Raw genomic sequence first — 19,794 nt, forward strand, 5'->3', positions numbered from 1 at the left:
GGTGGATCAGTTGACACAAAGACAGCATGAGAGGGGGGGGGGGCCTCTGCCTCATTCAAAGCCACACACACACACAGTCGCATATTTTAAACAGGCTTTCACAAAAATTAGCTTTCACTCGCCCCTTTTTGTCTGACACACCAGTGAAAAAGAGAAAGCTTAACAAGAGGAGGGGGGAGGCAAAGGTGAGGTTTTGTTTCTTCCTCTGACAATGACAATGTTTGAATACACATAAAATACACAGGTTGCAGGTAAAGTGGAGCAGCGTGTGGACAATGGGAATATGACAAAACCAAGAATTCTGAACCCTTTTCCTTCCAATTTTCCACTTTCAATTTCACAGAATTTACAATCCCATAAAGTGTTTCTGTAATTCTAAATGTGACATATGATGAGTTCATACTGTCATAGTTAGTGGCCAATACAGCGTGTGGGTAGATAAACAGCAGTGTGTGTGTCACAGATGGATCTGACAGCACGGCTTTGTCCTGATTTGCAGACATTTCAATGCTCAGCTCTGCCTCGACCAGCGTTACACCAGAACCTTAGTGTGCCACTGAGCCGATGAATTAAATATCGTGGCAACAAGATCCGCGGTTCAGGTTTCCCCCCCTCTTTCTCGTGTAGCCACCACTCGTCCTGGCAACGGTGGTCATGACAACAAGCCGGGACACGGGAAACGGGAGAGGAGCGTGATGATAAACAAAGGCAGAAAAGAGCAAGGTGACACATACCAATAATGGCTCCTGGATTAACAGCTGGACAGATGTGTGTGTGTGTCTAATACAGGTTTGTAGTGAAAGTACAACGCACATAACGAAGAACAATATATTATGAAACTGTTTGTTCTTGGTCTTAATTTAAACTACAAATAAGTAAATTTATGAGCACAACAATCACAATTGCTGACACGGTGCATTTTCCCCAGAGGTTGAACCATTTCACTCTATGACCTCGTTTGAGGTACCAGGAAAGGTAATGCCGTCACCTCAATGACCACAGCACAGGGGTTGAGTAACTAGGGTAAAATGCATCTCTATTACAAAACGGCTAATCAATGTCTATCTGGTGATAAAATAAGCTCAAGTTAATAAAAGTGGAGTATTTAAATGTGGATGTAAACACGGAAAACTTGTGATTAATCACTGGGCCACTTAAATGCTCCACTGTTCATGTTCCATCTGGTCTGAGTCTATAATGCAGAATTGAGTGCCCCATGTATTTGATGTCTCACTATAACCACTAAAGGGCTTTTAACATTAATGACCGAGTTCTCAGTTGTGCTCAGCGTGAGTTCATAATCTCTCATTAACCACAGTTTGACTCATAAAGCTGTGATTCCCATTATTCATTCATCCTTCCGCAGTTCTTAGATGACAAGCAATGTAGAGTTGCTGCTTCATCAATGTTTTATTATCTACTTTAGTAATGAAGTGTTCATTTCTTTGGTGAACAATGCCATCTAGTGACCAAACGCGTACAGGCCGGAGTCCTGATTGGTGGACAGGTTTCATTCCTAGGAGCTTAGTATGAAATCTGAATGAAGAGAACAGAAGCCAGCAGTGTTATAGGCATAAAATACCAATTTATTACTTTGCACATTAACACAAGTAATTCCCTGCAGGCTAAAAAAAAATGTATTTGAACATGTCACATAATAGCAATAACAGCAAGTGAATGGGCCCCCTGTGGTGGGCGGGACCAAAACAAGCCTCTCCCCTCTCAACAGGTCAAATGGACTCTGTTCCAATCACAGAATTGAATGTCTCAATTCAGTGATTCTATTGCTATTGGACAATCACACACACAGCTCAGAGACCACTATCAGAAGAAAACAAAAAGAAACAAAGCAGAGCTATAACAAACCCCCAAAAAAGGAACCAAAAAGGATAATGAAAATAAAATTAGTACACGATACACAATGTCAAATTACAAATCCGTTAAGATATAACAATATATCAAAGTGAGAGGAATTTAAAAATAAATCATGCTCTCTTCCTACTGGGGCACAGAAAGAATTATGGATCTTTTTTTTTAAAAAGTTTAAAAAGAGGTAATCCTGCTCCGTGAATGCCATGGGGTTTCACTAGACCACCTCACAAAGAGGAAGTGCATTTGTAAGGGGGTCAACCGAGAGTTGCCAAGGAGACAGGAGAGCCCCCCCTAAGAGGCGCGGCCAAAGGGTATGAACCAGGGACGAGGAGACAAAATGGTTGCCCGCAACGGTAGCCTGGTCAGAGGAGAGGGGTTTGGTCTTTAACGGTGTCCACGTTTGAAGAAAGTACCTCGTTTGGATTTGGACACGGCGCAAAGACAAGACGCCCCCTCCTCTAAGAAAACTGCCTGTACCTCCAAAATTACTGACATTTTGTGTAGGAATCTTTAAAATACATCTGAGAGAGACTGGACAAATATTGCTAGCCTAAAACAGTCTCACTAAATTGATAAACATTTACCCAAAAGAGCTTTTATATTTTTTTCTGTCTCATAATAAATATGATTCCAAAATGTTTTTTTTCTTCTTTTTAAACACGACGTTACTCTGGCATGCACGCGAGCAGTGTCGTTTTTTGTTTGTTTTTTACTTGAAAGAAAAGGTTTCTAGAGCCTACATAACTATTTCACCAAATGCACATTCCCACTGATTGATACAAGCAAAAGAATTTAAAATAAAATAAATAAAAGTACAGAGACACAATAGCGAGAGTAGACCAACAACCACAATGAGTAGCTTTATAGCTTTGTTATTCTGTTTTTGAAAACGTGAATTGGGTTAATATTGCTTTGCAATGTTGTTTTAAAAACTGGGAGTAATTTCATATCCAACCTCTTTTTTTCCTGGGATTTCGTGATCAAATCTTGTGAATTTCTGGATTTAAAAACATCAAATCATTCCCTCCTTCCACTCAGCTGGTAAATCTAGTGCACATAGTAAAAACCAATCTCCCCCCATTTATACAAGACGAAAATTTATTGCATGCAATGCCTGGACGACGCCCGACCCATCCGCCACTAGCCCCGCCCGCCACTAGCTTCGCCCTATCATTTCCCACTTCCCCGCTATTGGCTGAGGCCAACGCCCACGCCTTCAACAGGTAGGTGCTCAAACTCATTCATAGTAAACCTGCTGCTTTACGGGTGGTTTATTACAAAAGGGTTTTTGCTGAGCTGTCCCCCCTGATGAGGCGTGCACGTCGACTATTCCAAAGCTCCTTCAAACCGGAACACCGGGCGACACCACCTGAGCAACTGGCCGCCGTGGCAAGTCGCTGATTTTTACTGTGGTGTCCTTGGTAACAGCTTACGGCGTGCTGGTACAGGAGGTCCAAGGGCAGTGCTTATGCTTATTGTCAATTCATTTAATCCAGTGTCAAAAATGCATTAAAATATGAAACAAACATCATAAGTAGTAGACTTTAAGATGGGTATACTTAATACACACAGAGTAATATAAACCGTTTTTTAAAAGTTTAAAAATTCAACTCATTGCCTATCACAAACTCTTTTAAACGATCCCTTAGTTCGAATTCACTCTTGATTACGATACCTGATTGTCTCCATCTAACCGATCAAAACTAACCGATACCAACAGAGTGGGAAATCTGTTCTACAGGTCGGAGTGCTACACGACACATCGGCACCGCCTCTAACCATTAGTATTACCAGAAACTAAAAAGGAAGCATAAATTCATCCATCCATCCTCGGGGGCCTACGTTTTCTTATCATTAGCCAGAATGCTACAATTTTTTTCCTACCCTTCCTTTAAACCTGCAATTCCAATTCCTGAAATTCCGCGCGAATGTATAACAACTGGCTTTGCTGCCAACCTTAAAATTTCATCACAATAGTAACAACATTGACATCAACGACGACAACGACAACAAACACAACAACAACATCGATGGTAATCTACTAATTCTAAACAGTTGTAAGATAACCACAAAACAATTTATATTAAACTTTTACAAATCTGCTTTGTTGATTTGTATGTATAAATGCATAAAGGTAAGAGAGAATGAGAGTGCCCTCTGTTGCTTGCCTAGCGTCCCGGGTCAGTGCAATGAACTGTCCAGTATTAGCAAAGGAGACCTCAAATAGCTGTTTCTGGCCCTTTAAAACTACAATAGAAAACAAACTACAAAGCAATGTCCAGCAGTGATATAATCTTTCAGATAATCAGGTCCAGGGATAAATAAGATCCTGCTTTTCACACAGATACAAAAATACTCTGTGTTTAATGCCTTCAACCATTCATCAGGTCCCAATGCTGAACCAGAGTCACAGGCCAGACCACGGTCACTACTGCTACACATCAGACCTGGGTTCACCTACTACTTGAAATGGATTAAGTCACCGTTTCTGGGGGTTGATCTCATAAAAAACGGGAACAGCTGGCTCCCAAAGGCGCGACCGTCCGCCCGTGCTGCATTAGCGGCAGGCGAAGGCGCATTTTCCCCGAGTAACTTAAAGGTAATTTCATTTAATAGATGAACCAGGACTGCTACAAATACCCACACCGGCCTATGTGCGGCCTGTTTAAGTAATATGTTTCAAGGTTGCTCTATAGATGTAAATATATGTTTATATGTACTGTATGTGTGAATATAAAAACAAATCTGAGGCATTTACAGCAGTTATCTCCTTGATTTTCCCTTTACAATTCAGTGGCCTGCCATGAAACACGCATGCACACGCCAACACGCACCTCACCACATACATACAGCAGTACATATATATACAGAGATGCAGAGACACACACCCACACACACAGGTATACGCTCACACACACACACACACTCACACTTATTCTTCGCTATAGATGAGAGAGGAAAGTAGTAATGGGCATGGACACCCAGGTCACCTCGCTTGTAAAAGACTGTAAAGGAGAAAAAGTTAAAACACACGCTCATAAAAAGGAAAAAAATATATCATTCTCAAAAGGTCGACTCCCCTCCATCTCTTCATGTAGAGTTTCCTCCCCACCACCCGGTAAACCCAAGACCTTGTGACAGATTTTTGCCCAAAGGGGCTTTGAGGTAAAAGTAGATAAGAGTCCTGCTTAGCTGGGAGAGCTAAAGAGCTGCACAGACACACAGATGGTGCCAGTCCACTCCCTCGCTCAGTGTATCTTACCAACACAAGAGTGCAGACATTCCAATAGAAAAAACAAAAACAAACACAAAATAATGGCTCAATTTTCTGCTTTGTGTGAATGGTTTGTTTTTGTTTTTTCATTTTTTTCATTTTTCGCGCAACGGAAACCCCGCAGGGTTTCTCAGTGCTGAGTTGCTGGTTAAAAAGGCGGCTTGGACTGGGAACGCTGGGTTCACAGCCTGTTCCGTGAAATAAAACCTGCCAGACGGCCCCGGGAAGCGACAACGTTCCCCGGGCCGTCTTAAGAGCCGCTTTGGTGCAGATTCACACACAAAAAAAAGGGGAAAAAAAACGTGAAAAGAAGAGACAAACTGTAATGGGAGGAAGATACGGGAGAAAAAAAGAGAGACTGGCAACAAAGACATAAAAAGACAGAGATGAAGGTAGGTGGACTGGCTGACATGCTCGCTAGCTCAGGCGAAGTACATGGTGTGCTGGGTATCATAGTGGATCTGGACTGCCTTGGCCAGTGCCTGGGGGTCCCGGCCGTTACTCTGCCCCGACACGTGGCTGCCTTCCGCACTAGAAAACAAAGTAGGGCGGGATTTAGAATGCAACCAGTACAGAAGAAGACACAAAACAAATCATTCATTCATTCGAGTCTTTTCTAAGCCGACCACGCCACATTCTGCCTCACCTGTCGTGGTCTTTGTCCACCAGGTGGTAGCGGGCACGGAAAGCCACTAGCCTGGCGTAGTAGGCCGGCGCCGGGATGGAGACCGAGCGAGTGCAGCGTACATAGGTGTGGCACAGCTGGTAGGTGAGGAGCTGCAACTCGTCGGCGGTGAAACAGTTGTCATCCCACAGGACGTGGTAGTGGGACGGACGACTGGTGCCCTAGAGGAGGAAGGCACAGAACACGCCAAACATGTTAGAGCACAGCGATCTCAGGCGGTCTGAAACGTTTGCGCGGTTGATGAAACGTTGTGGCCCTCACCTGAATCCCAGCATGGCTGCACAGGTAGAAGTCGAACTCTGACGGGTGTGTGATGGTGCTGTCCACTGTGGTGCCAGCGGGGACGTTACCGCTCTTCCCAACCTGCGGACGGAAGGCAACCAATCAGATCACACTTGGATACCCAACGATGTACAGTAGAAACCCATGCAACATCACAAGTCTACTACTGACCCTCTCTGCTTTGTCAGAGCAGAACAGACGCGTGTGGTGGCGTTTCTGGACCACGATGTAGGTAATGCCCGGCCTGTAATCCTCCTCCAGACTGATACATGCCTTGCGGATAGCTATGAGCTCTGGCCACGCCACCTATAAACACACAAAGCAGAGACATTTGCATGGGCTGTCAAGTCACCTGAGCTGTTATATGGGCTCTGTTTCATCACAGTACAGCTACAGAACAACATTTGTTGGGATTAATGTACATCTATTTCAAATTGTAAGGGAGGCTTCCAACATTTCATTGCTTCAAATGATCTAAATGAATACAATAGTAACACTTATTTGACCAGTATCCCACCTGCTTCATCTGTCCTTCAGACACTCCACCACGATAATAGATGATGCGCGTGGGCTTGAAGCGTGTGGATTTGTAGAACTGAATAAGAAGCTCCCGCACCATGTTGGTCAGGTCCTGGATGACTTCCTGGCTGAAGAGTTGCTCCTGAAGAGGCAAGAACATCGGATTTAGACTCTATAACAGCTATTAAGATGGAGAGGAAAGTGTTAAGTAGGAGAATGACATTTTGCAAGTACCGTGGGGACTTGGGACATGTCTTGTCGAGACGTCTGGACTCGCACTGTGGCGCAGTAACGGCTGGGGTGTCCGTCCATACTGCCCACTACCGCTGCAATGGATGGCTTCTTTCCGTCACCTGCTGGAGGATGGGTGACATCAGCACCCAGGAAGATGACAGGCTGCTGGAACACAGAGGGCCTGAACGAGAAGAGGATGAAGCAGTGAGTCCAAAGTGTGGCAAAGACTGAATCGTGTTTTCATAATTGATTCTGAGTAGAACAGATGAAACTACATGCTGACCTCTGATGAGGCACCAGGACGTTGTTGATGCCCCCCAACTTGGCGTTGATCTTGAGGCAGAGGTTGGAGAGGGTCTGGGGAGAGGTTTTGACTACATTCTTCACCTGCACACACTGGGTGGCCATGCCCAGGAGAGTGTCTCCCACCCGCTTCACCTCAGCTGTAGAGGAGAAGACGACAGGTGATCAGGCTTCGATTTGGGTTTAAACTAAAAGCTAAAATTCCCATGTGCTATCCTCATCTTCAAAGCAAAAACCAATAAATCCCAACTTTCAAGTTCTCACCATAGACAGGCGTTTTGCCGGGCAGGATGACCACGATGAGCTGCAGGCCTACGTAGGACATCTTGAGGTGTTTGAACATGGGCTCCACGCTGTCGGCTCCTTGGGCGTATTTACAAAAACATGGCTGGCCTTGGATCGGCATCCCAGCATCCTTTGAGATCTTCCGCAACTGATCTGTGAAGCTCCTATTGCAAAGCGGCACAAAAGGAATTGTATCTAACTCTATGTAATATCATAACACGGTAACAGTGTTGTCCTTTTATACAAATGTTACAGCAGGTTCACAACTCACTTCAGTAAGTCCTCTCGACACTGTTTCTGCGGTGCGAAGCAAGCCACCGCCCACACCTTGATCTCAATGCCGGCGTAGAACTGCTTTCCTCTCATGTCCCACACGCCCTGGTTGGGCGTGGCCACGGTTTTATTCTGCGGAGAGAGTCCCTACTCTCTTAGTCAACCCCCCGGTTTGAAAAGCCAATACAACAGATACTACAGCCTGGTTACCCACACGTATACATCATTCTTCATGCAAACATTAAAAGCCCACCAAGCTGCACCTCCTAAATGTTTGATAGTCACTCAATATTCCTCCATCAACACGTTAAAGATCTTCAATTTGAAAGATGTTCTGTCTTACAGTGTGCCATGGAATGTTAGGGTTAGGGTTTAGCTGCAGGACAGACTGTAGGCCACATATGTGATCATCCAAACTGAGCTGGATTGATTTGAGAAGGATATTGTGAGGAGTGTGACAAAAATGATCCACTTTAGCCGAAATCATTTGCAATTTTCTTTCCTGACTTGTTTCCAACTGTGAGGATACTTGTATCACCCCAATATTATAAGTTATTCATCATCTGAGTACACCCCCCCCACCCCCCACATTCAATCAGAGGAAAAAGCGACAATCCTATGGAGTCAGAAAGCCTTTCCCTTCTCAAATGTTCTGCATGCAGTCAGTTCTCAACTTTTATTCCTGCTAATGTGCCGATGCCGCCGTATGTCAAACGTCATCTGCGCGCCCGTTTAAATTGAGAAGTGTGTCTGCTTCATTCAGAGCAAATGACCACTGAAATGGGAAAAGCTGTCAGTCCACACTTAAACGCATTTTTCTGGAAGCCAATTAGACTCAATATCCCAGCGGGCATTGTGCCAAGCCATTCAGCAGACTGATGTGAATTAACTAAATGAGCCGACACGTACTGTGCCACAGAGCAGCTGGCCAATAGTGAGATTTATGTCATGTACTCTGACTCCAGTACAGAATTTGGGTGCAATGTCTCGCGTTCATTTCAAGCGTTGCCACTTTAAACTGTATGGGTTATTTACGTTCTGCTTCATCGTCTCAAGGCTGGGTGACCTGAGTCTTATCGCTCTCCAGCTGGTGGTTCAGTCATTCCCCTCCCTTGCACACACAATCCCTGAATGCCATTTCAGCCTCGCACACCTAACCACCAATGCAGATGAGCGAAAATTGGTCTAGGGCCCAATTACAGCTTTTATTATTAAAATGGATAAAAATAAATTAAAATCCAGCATTAAGGGTCCATATAGGGATATATGACCAAACCTTATAGTTCCGTTTTCAAAGGAACTATAAAGATGAATGCATTATGGGTACAGGTGAGTGGCTGATTCGAGATTCAGGGGGTGAATCACAACAGTCCAGTCATTTTTCTTCATTCTTTCCCCTGACTTGCACATACAAAGAATTTTCACAACAGATTCATTGTGACAGCCCTGATGAACACTATGACACGTATGTAAGCGCCGTGTCACAGGAGGGGAAAGACCGCTGCACAGAAGATACACACATGGACTGTTGAGGTGCACCCACAGGATTACAACACAGTGAAAGTTCCAGGTCTTGCAGGTTGGAAAATGTTACAGCAACAAATCTCGTCACTACACGAATAGAGAGCCTTATAAAAGTTTTTGTGACGTCTTCGTGTGTTTGCCTTCTATATATATATATATATATATATATATGTTCACAGGACAAAATTAGCAACTGGCTAGAGTCATATTTTAGTCCAGATCATGTATGCGAGTCCATTCATGGTGTTTTGCAGCTCTGTTATTCTTTGTGAGAATAGCAGAGGAAAGCTCCACAGAGACTCGAGTTTTCCTGGCAGGCGATCATTAACTGAGCAGCTAATCAACAGTTGGCTTATATGAATGATAGAATATCAGTCATATCATCTCTCTGCAAAACCTGGAACACCCCTCATCTCCCAGCATTCATTCTGTGACGCCCCCCACCCTTGTCGTGAACCCCCGATCAGGCTTGCGCCCCCCCAGAGTGCGAACCCGTGCCCAGTACTCACCCTGCCACAGTCTCGCCCAGTGTCTGTACTCACCCGGCCCCCATACTGCAGCATGGGCGCTGGGAGGACACGCCCGGTTACTTCTGTCATGTCGTTGTGAACTACAATGCCGAACTCCTTCAGGTAGGGATCAGGGCCCCCGACCATGCTGTTGCTTTTGACCTGAGAACGGTTAGGAGCGGAAGAGATGGGAGGAGGAGGATGAGGAGGAGGAGGACAGTGGCAGGAGAACAAAACAATGGTAAGAAGAGATGAATGTGTGAAAAGAGTAAAAATCCAAAATAACGTAGGAAATTCAAAGACCCAGTGCTCACCAGTCTGCTGATCTCTTCCTGTCTGTCGGGGGCCGAGCGGGCTGTGGCTTTAATCATTGTGGACGTCTGGTTGTCAGTCAGCTTCTTGATACAGCGCTGGCCTGCTACTATGTTACACACCTGCAACGCAAGGAGCCGCGTGTCAGAAATCAAACAAAACAAATACAGACACGGCAGCATCACGAGTAGCGGGAACGAGAGCAGGAATGGAAAGAGAGCGAGTCACCACTAGAGATGAATCATATTTTTTTATCCAACCTCACAACCAACGCATCAAACAACCTCTTTCTCACCTCCAGGGGAAGGTAGGTGTGCTTCTGTTCCTGCCCTACTTGCAGACAAGGTAGATGTGGGTACTTGAGCTGCAAATTGTACTTCTGCTTGAAATACTGAGCTACTGTGCACTCCATGGCCTGGCCATTTTCGAGCTGTAAGGGGAACCTGCGAATAAACGGGAAAATGTAGGTGTGTCCAGACCAAATTGTATTAATCACACATTCATTCTTTCACACGTCCATTTTTTTTAGTTTTTTTTTAAGTTTCTGACAACTAAGCTTTTTGGATTGCTGGAGTGAATCGGCTAATGGGTGTTTGCTGACACTTACGTTTGGTGGCTGGCAGGTCGGCGTGTTACATTGCACACACGATATTTCCTCTTCATCTGACCACAGTGTGTGACCTCAACTTTCAAACCTGCTCAGAACATACACACATACAAATGCACACACACACACAGAAAAGAACAAGAATAAGATGGAGGAGGCTATAAACCAACCTTACTTTCACATATTTTGTGATTTTGATCATTAGCTGGTGAGAGCTGCAGTCATCCCTCTACTGATGTTTGGGACCTCTCCTCCACAAGCTGTTTTGGGCTTTGATTGTGGCATGTTCAGTGACATCAATTTGAAGTGTGTAGCATCTTGTTCGGAGACAAAACCAGAAGTGAAACCAAGTGATTTGAGATCACCCAGTTTTTGTTCAACATGTGTTATTTTTTTTAACTGTGTACGCAACATTGATGTGTTTCACGAGTGGGTGTCGTTTCTTTAGTCCGCATGCACAACATAGAAAACACACACTACCACATGCCCTGCAGGCCCGATGGATCTACTGACTCACACAAGCTTTATCTATCTATCTTATCTACGTGTATACAGGCCTATACTTTCTGGAAAATACGACGAGTCACAAGAAACATGTGTGTACGGTGTGTATGTGTGTGTGTGCTGTTGATGAGTGCCCACCTCTTATTTCCTTGGTGAATTTGACGCGCTGCGAGTCCGTCAGTGGTTTGGTCTGTTCGTTGATGTTCTGTATATCGAGCACTTCACACATAAACTCTATCACAGGTTGGGCACGGTAGAAAGCAGTGGCTGACACTGTGGGGGCGAGACAGATGTACAATTAGTCATTAATCAGTCACACAAAATTAACTCACGGCGACCTGAATTACACCACGATCTATCAATGATTACATTAAACACACTGTGCGGGTCTTACCATCGATGTTAAGCATCATGTTCCACATGGCAGGACGGACAGACTGATGGAAACCAAACCACACCTCCCTGCCTCCACCCAGAGGATGGTAGTAGCCCTCCGGAGGGGAGAAAAACGACCGTCCAACCGGAGTGTACCTGTGAGCAAACAGAGGCCGGTCAGTTTCAGTAAAGTATTTGTGTTTGTATGTCTGACACGGACACATTCATGAGCCGTGACTATTTTTAAGAGCAACTTGGGTACCTCATGGAGGGCAGATGACGCGTGATGACATCCAGGGCCTGAACGGAGTCCTCGGGGACTTCGTTCAGGTGACCGGACAGGGCTTCCAGCAGCATCTGAAGGCTGACCACAGACACCCACTGCAGGGAGACCTTGAACGTCTGATCCTTCCCCTCACCGGGCAGGGTCACCTCCAGATCCACCTGAGGGCGGAGAGAAAACGCCGGGCGTGAAAGACGGAAACGCCGAGGACAAAAGGGAGGGAAGACGGACAGTAGAGCGAGGGGGAGAGAAGGACAAAGGGAGACCGGGAGGGACGAGTGGAGGTAAGTGGATTGGATAACAGGTGACAGAGTGGGACTGGCAATAAATACCAAAGGGCACGCAGAAAGATTTCATTGTTAATTCATTGACTCATTGTCCTTGACGTGACATGAAGGGGGAAAGGAGGACAGACTGAAATTTAACAAAGAAAGCAAAACTGTGAATTAAAAATGTCGAAGCGTTATTTTTAAATGCCACGCAAGGATGACTTTCACAGAAACATCTTGCATTTCATAAAAATCTGCTGTCAGAACAAATAATGCACTTTGTATGCAGGCGCTTTGAGTCGGATTTGTTGTTGGGCTGTGATTTATTTTGTTATTACCAAGGACATGAGGGCAAAACAGAGAATTTGATGCTGCAGAGAATCACAATCTCTCTGGAGCATTTAAACATCAATACTAAAAGGAAAGTTTTTGTGTCATTTCAGAGTCAAGGAGCAGAATATAAAACATTATTAACGGTTACCATGGCTAAGTGTGTGAAATACCAACCCTGTCTCTCCCTATTGGCAGTGGGTGTGCTGTGTACATGTTCCTCTTCCCGTCATATCCAGGCTGTCGGTCACCAAAGATCTGCATCTTGAAATGCCGAACCATGGTGTCGACAACCTCCCTGTAAAACGGCGACAACAACAGAGTATCAAGCAGATGATCAGGTATTATTATTCACACGTTTACATTACTGCTACACACACCGTCTAAGTAATAACCCACACATCACACCCCGTCTGCGTGTTTACCTGTTGACCCTTCGAGGCCGTTTCTCAGGCTTGATGTCGATATCATAGTGATAGACATCAATCTTGGGAATCTGCACCTGGAAGTGGTTGGCCAGCAGGCGGATGGGTTTCCCCACCGTGCCTAGGCCGGGACGCCGCGGAGGCTGGAACAGAGAGGTAGGGGCGGGCGGGCCTGGAGAGGGAAGACAGAACAGGGGCTATGTTAGTAAACATCAAATCCCAAAGGCTGACACTTAAGAGCTTCACAACAAGAAGGTCATCATTGTCCCAGGCATTACAGTTCATGTTTACATACAGTTTATACATTCATACACTAATTATGAATCATATCTAATTTAATGCTCCTCTCCTTCAGCAGAATATTTGTAAATGCATAATTTATATGCTCAGAAAGTTCCACTTCATTTAAGGCATTTGGGATCTTTTTTAAGTGAACAAAGTCGGTGTCAGTCAGTGTGTTTACATGCAGTATTTGTCCTTTTATACAATGCAATTATAGATGTGATTAAGGCGTATAAATGCACAGAAACTATAGGATTCCTCTCAGTACACATGACCTATTGTGTAAAAGCCCATTTCTTTGCCTTTATCGCAGTATAATAACAGTTTAAAGAGCATGTTAACATACTGATGGACAGGATGTGCATTTATCTTTCCATTAAAGGTTAGTTAGAAAAAAGAAGAAAGAAATGTCAGCAGTTTAAGGCTGAGCTTGTTGCAGCAGATCTCATCACAACCGCCACCTGCTTGAACGCACCCAAATGGAAGATCGGCCCACAATTGCACACGGGCAATTTGATTGATCCATAACTCTGGCCCCTGACCTAGATGGGTCAACGAGGGGCAGACGCAACAATGACCTCCAATTATCCTTCGGCCCGCCCCCCGGCTCCACCCAAACACAGAGGGCGTCCACCCCACGCGCCGAGACAAAGAAGGAGTTCCCCTCAGACAGACAGCGGCGGCGGCTGCGGGGCCATATGGGGGTGCTCAGGGAGTCTGGGATTACCGTTACACTCTAACACACACTTCAGAAATGAACCGTCCCAGTCACACAATATTTGCGGACTGTTCATGCAACTCCTAGCTATTTACTACAGATAGTTGTGTTGTGGGTTAACATCTTATGATCGCACAACAAATACAAAGCACTTTTGGAATCCTAAAATAAATCAATCGACGATCCATAATATGGATATCTCCTGCATGTACACCAGCTTCCTCTTTTATCTACTACTAGAGTGTTCTGTAGTGTGTGTGTGTGTATTTGAGGGAATGCTGGCAGCACTGCAGGCATTCAAGATCTGCAATACCTCGCACGTTAGTCATCTTCGTGTTTTCAATACCTCAGGCCTGACCGGCTACAGTGAGCGTGACGATGATTCACAACATGGACATCTCGCACGTTTGTAGTGCCCATTTACGTTTACACAGAAGGAGGCAGTGTGTGATACCCGTGTCACCTGTCAAAAGCCAATTGTGCGTCAGTGTGCACAAAGGAAACGGCAGACATCTTTGTTTTCCCACGCAGGGAAGCTTTATCTTTCTATCCTTTGGCTCGACTGAACTAGGAGAAATGATATTTAGCCTAGGTGGTATGGAATGAGGCTGGAGGAGGCGGTGGAGGCTGCTTCCAAGCTTTTGTCAACTGACAGCAAGGGAGGGGGGTCCCGCTGAAGTCCGGACACCCACACGCTCCAGTTAGCAAGTGACGCGCGGGGGCAAGGACAATAAGGACCCTCCCCATCGCTTCCTGAAAACAGGCTCCACAGAATGGCCTCAACGAGACGGGGCCCCAAATTGCCACCCATGCTCCCCACCTCCCCCTCTTCTTCTTCCTCCTCCGTATAAACAAGCGGTTTTCACGCTGTATTCAGCTTTTCAAAGGGAACGTATGTGATGAGGTTATAAATGTGTAGCTATTTGTTTTGGTTGTGGAGTTGTGGTCGAGGCGTGCTGCAATTCAGTAGTAAGTCGGGTGAAGTGCGTTGGTTGTGTGTGGCTAGTGTGTGTGCATGTGCGTGTGTAGATAATGACCGTGAGTGCAGAAGCCTTTGTGCAATGTCCACTTACACAAAAAGGTGTGTATTTTGTTCCCCCACATTTAGAGGGTGGACAAAATACTGAGGGAGATCTTTGAACAAAAACACAGCACACACACATGAGGGATTCAGAAATCATCAGAGCTGAATTTTAACAAAACATTTCTTAGTAAATATAAGAGAGGTAGCATTTCTTTGGGGATTGATCGGAAAGATTGAGAGCATGTGCAGATCCTACTCAGCACACTGGGGCCCGGGTCTTCTACTTTCACCAAAGAGAGCTGTCTCTATATATAGTCTCTTCAACTGCCAACAGTGTTAGACCTCCACGTCTGTGTGCGTGCGTGCGTGCGCGCGTGTGTGTGTCTTCTTACCACCAACACAACCCCCACCTACAAGTATGACCAATAGAGTTTCTGTGTCAGTAGTTTCTCTTCATCCTGCATGGTCTTTGATTCATTTATGCACCACACAACCAACCAAAGGTAAACGCACGGGGTTAAATTCACAATAGTTTGAGCTCTGACCATGGCAAAAAAGATCTATGTGCACAAATAGCTTAGCTTGATCTACAAGAAGCTTTACAGACAATCAAATGTACCCAACATCACAAAATGAAAGCCTGCGACTTGATGATAGAGTCTTTCCACAAGCTTCCTCTTCTTCTTCTGTCGATGGGAACGGGTCCATAAGACATTTGTGACTGACAGAATCACTTCCAAAATAACACACTTGAGCCTCACATCACATAAAGACTACCGACGCCTTGCCAAATTTGCAATTTGTCCTTTCTTTAAAAAACCCTTCACCAAACATCCTAGTCTGAGTGAGACAGTATGATGTGATCTATGACAGGCAGCGGCGGCGTGCTTTCACTGGTGGGAAAACCATTTCTAGTGTTCCCTGTGGAGCTACAGAGAAATCAGTGATATTAATAACTACATTCTTAACAATGCCCTCTTACCAAACTCCAAGATTCTCAGCAGCTGTAGCCAATTTCCGATCATTTTAACTTGAAAACAAATGTGAAATTATGTTATAAGGCCGTAAATACGATGTAGAACACCGCCACATCTGGAATCACCGCCTAACAGACTTCACTAATCTATCATTCGAAAAGATCAGACAGCGAGCAGTGTAGTCATGTTTGCTGAAAGCGGTTTGTTACTCATGCAATGTAGAGCTTACTAACGCAGTGGGTGTCCCTGGTAACCACTGTGTGACTGTGTGGAGAGACAGCTGGCTTTAAGGCTAAGCATTAGTATGATAGTACAGCCCGGTGATGAGTCAGATGCTAACCAGCACGGAGCGTGGAGCACACCGACGCCCACACACCTACAAAACACCTAGGCAAAGGTAATACACCGGTCTGTGGAGGAGACTAGCTGCTTATCAACCATTCACAATCTATCTCAAATTTAGATTTTCACAGAGGAAGCACATTTAAAGTTCTTCTTGCTTTTAATCTGATATGGTATTTCTGAAGGCCACGTTTCAACAATAAACTAGAAGATTTCCTGACCATGGGTGCAGATGTTGGCGCAAAATGCATTGTCTGTGTAAGTTTATCATTACATTTGTAAACTTTCCAGCATCGGCCATTGTTTGTTATCTTCCCCCAGGTTTGCTTTTGTGCCTGGGTGGTCATCGTTCATCAGATGGGATCAAGCGACTGCATTTGTTGGTGATGTTGAAACATCTTCCAGCTGAATGGTCGTCCATTTGCCTCAATTCACGCCGCTTACAGCAATTTAGCATTTGATTGCCCCCATTTACATTCTGCCCTTCTCCTACACCGTGCTTTCACTCGGCATGCTGAACACACCTCCAGACAGCAGCCCCACAGTTCAGGTGCAAATGAGACACTGAATCAAACTCCTCTACTCAGACCTATTCAAAAGGATATTAAGATCAAAGACTGCGTTCTCCACAAGGAATCCTGCAGCAGACGAGCTTTCTTGTTGAGATGTAACATGACAAGATATCCAGCTGTGATGCAACGGCCTCAACTGTTTTCACAACACAACTACAACAACACACAGTTATTCACGCCTTGTCAGACCTTAAACCCAACATAATGAAGTGCATATACACTAGAAACGCTGACAATTTCTTGTTACAAAGACTCACTATGCTATGTGGGCATAACATTCTGAAGAGAGGCATTTTGTGCAGGGTTGGACATCCTCAGTCCTGGATCTACATCACTCTGGCATTATTTTGTGGAATTTACATTTCTTTGGCATCCCATTTCCCATGTCTGTTCTCAATATGCTTCTCTTCATAGGCCACTATGCATGGAAAACATGAGATATCCCTTTTCACCCAAAAGAACTGATGCACCCCGATGAATACTATTCAAAGTTATGTAAATTGAGCAGCTACTCCTGAGCAGTGCACGTTTTACTGGAGAGGTAAACAACCACAACACTGGAACTTCCAATGTAACCAGAATGTGGAAGTCGTAAAAAAGCTGGGAAAGATTTTGTAACGAACCACCCACCGTTATCTAAAATAAAAACTGAATCGCTGGCCCTGATTATGTTTGACATCTGTGTGCCACAGCTCACACACCTGTGGAAATCTGAGGTTATACAACAGTCTCCAAAGCCTTTTCCTGGACCCTTATACTGCCAGTTTCATTTCTGTATCACTTAACAGCCACTACAAATGATAAACTACACCTTTGCCTTTATAACGCCACCACCTCGTATCAAAATATGGACAATACGTGTGCCCAGAGGAGACACATGTTGCCTAGAATCCAGGATTGCCTTTTCTATTCAGATGTGTGAAAGATGGGCGTCCATATTTGACAACAGGAGACAATTAACTGTGACTGACTGGGTGTAAAGGAGTGTGTTGTTATCTTTCCTATGCATCTTCAGGTCACAGCACTGCTGCAAACTAAAGTGCCTTTGTTATCATATAGCAGATGAATAAATATGGAGCTGGCCTACTCGTCTGATCGATAAAGGCGCCATCCATCCCTACTGTGCACCAACAGGCTCACGGCCGCTGCCAAATAATCAGAGAGGCACGAAACCAGTGACAACCTCGCGTTGAGCGGCGAAATGTCACAAAAACACACACGCCTGCTCATTTCACGACGGTGACATGTTTCAATGGGATTCATTTTGTTGTTCTACACCTCTCATCGTGTACACACGGGTCTGAGGAGACGCGGTGTCCCCGATGGCGAAGGTTCAAATTTAAACACGGCGCGAGCTTCACGGGGAATCAAACCTATGACGGGAGATATTTGCACATATATTCCGATGGAATTTGTCGTAGGTTTGTGGCGGAAAAGAAATAACACACCGCGAAAAAACACCAACGTAAACACACCACGACGCGGAAGGAAGGAGGGAGGAAGGTCCTAGTTAAATCCCCACACACACACACAATGCCCAGCAGCCCCGACACGACGAGCAGCGCGAGCTTCCGACATATACGAGCGTTCACTCGTAATTGATCGATAAATAACAGCAAGTCGTCCTTATAGGTAAACAATAAGAGCATGTCAGTCGTGTAAATAATGCCACACACGTATACACACACACAGGCAGACACACACGGGCTGGGCCTCCCTCCTCCGGGTTTGTTTTCCCCTCAGTGCGTCGAGGCCTCGCTGCAGCCACGGCCCCCAGTGAAGCGACGCATTTGACGCACACACTCCCAGCACACGGAGCCTTCTCTCCCCCCGCTCCCTTCGCTTCTTTCTGTTTTTTCTTACCGGGTCCGAGCGCTTCCATGGCCGAGGCCTCTCTCTCCGTCTCTGTCCCGGCCTGCCGGCTCCGTACCGACGCTGAAATTGGGGGCGGTATTGCGAAGCTTAAAGTGGCTAATTTAAGAAAAGGGAATATATAGATGCGTAAATGGCTGCTGCCTTGGACTGACTGAGCGGAGCTACTGCTGCTCCTGCTGTTTGTGGGGATTTGTATCTGCGCATGCGCGTATGTGGAGCCGTGCTGCTTTGTCTGCGCATGCGTAATTTGGCTGGCACTGCACTTGCAGGTGAAACTTCTTCAATGGCTTCAGTTTCTGGAGAAAGTCTTACCAGGATGCATTGATACAGCAATAACAATTGTATCATTTACAGAACATAAACATAAACATTATGATTCAGGAATGTTGACTCTCACAAATGAAAATGTCTTTATAACAACAGTAGGTGACAGTCGGTGGTAAAATCTACATCATTATGAGGATATGTCAAATAATATCAGCAACAGAACATTCCATTTACTGTATGCACATAGTAATTAAGTATCAAGATGTTGTCAACACAGGATGCAGCAAACATAGGCCATGAAATGAGAATAAGGAGCTGATTTTTACATATGATGGCTGTGGAATCATTTTCACTATCACTGTTCATCATACGTCAACACAATACACACTAATTCACAGACCTCGGTCACAAGCTTCTGTGTGCATGCAGCCCACAGAGGCAACTGCATGCTTTCATACAATATGGTCATTATATTTCACAAAGTAAACATTGGCATGTGTGTATGCTTTTGACAGAGGTGATCAGGTAAGCTCATATAGTGCAACGTTAAACCATGTCACACCCTCTGCAAACACCGAAAGGGGCAGTTAAGGTTTACAATATCCTTTGTTTGCCAGCAGGTGAGTGATTCTCACTGATTACATTACCTGGACATCCAAATGTGCTATTATTTTTTGCAGATTTTTACTATGGCAAATCATAGGTAAATAAAGTGTATTGTGTCAAACAAGTAGGGCAGTAACCCTCAGTAAAAACAGAGTAAGAACATAAAGATCAAAATAATACAAAATAGATCAAATTAAAAAAGATCGTGAGGACTGTGATTTGGTCAAAGAAGCCTTTTTGACACCGCCCACTCAAAAGACCCCGGT

At 44.9% G+C, this 19,794-nt stretch overlaps 1 protein-coding gene across 3 annotated transcripts; it reads right to left on the bottom strand.

The window, feature by feature from the left end:
* Positions 1-1,999: 1,999 nt before the first annotated feature.
* Positions 2,000-18,838, bottom strand: ago4 (argonaute RISC component 4). 3 transcript variants are annotated; one of them, XM_076139056.1, is made up of 19 exons: positions 18,644-18,838; positions 12,866-13,037; positions 12,618-12,738; positions 11,821-12,002; positions 11,578-11,714; positions 11,322-11,456; positions 10,680-10,767; positions 10,368-10,515; positions 10,075-10,194; positions 9,794-9,922; positions 7,726-7,874; positions 7,434-7,618; positions 7,150-7,309; positions 6,867-7,047; positions 6,631-6,774; positions 6,285-6,419; positions 6,093-6,194; positions 5,793-5,992; positions 2,000-5,677 (listed from the first exon to the last, which is right to left on the bottom strand). In XM_076139056.1, the coding sequence occupies exons 1-19, from the start codon at positions 18,660-18,662 to the stop codon at positions 5,569-5,571; spliced, it is 2,616 nt and encodes an 871-aa protein (XP_075995171.1). In that variant the 5' UTR covers positions 18,663-18,838; the 3' UTR covers positions 2,000-5,568. The 3 variants fall into 3 exon arrangements, with proteins under 3 accessions (XP_075995171.1, XP_075995169.1, XP_075995168.1); XM_076139054.1 differs by having other exon boundaries at positions 7,726-7,859; positions 9,761-9,922; XM_076139053.1 differs by having other exon boundaries at positions 9,761-9,922.
* Between the last annotated feature and the right edge of the window lie 956 nt (positions 18,839-19,794).

Source organism: Genypterus blacodes, unplaced genomic scaffold, assembly GCF_046128005.1.
Source record: "Genypterus blacodes isolate CSIRO-AG114 ecotype Tasmania unplaced genomic scaffold, CSIRO-AGI_Gbla_v1 ptg000438l_1, whole genome shotgun sequence".
NCBI lineage: Eukaryota > Metazoa > Chordata > Actinopteri > Ophidiiformes > Ophidiidae > Genypterus > Genypterus blacodes.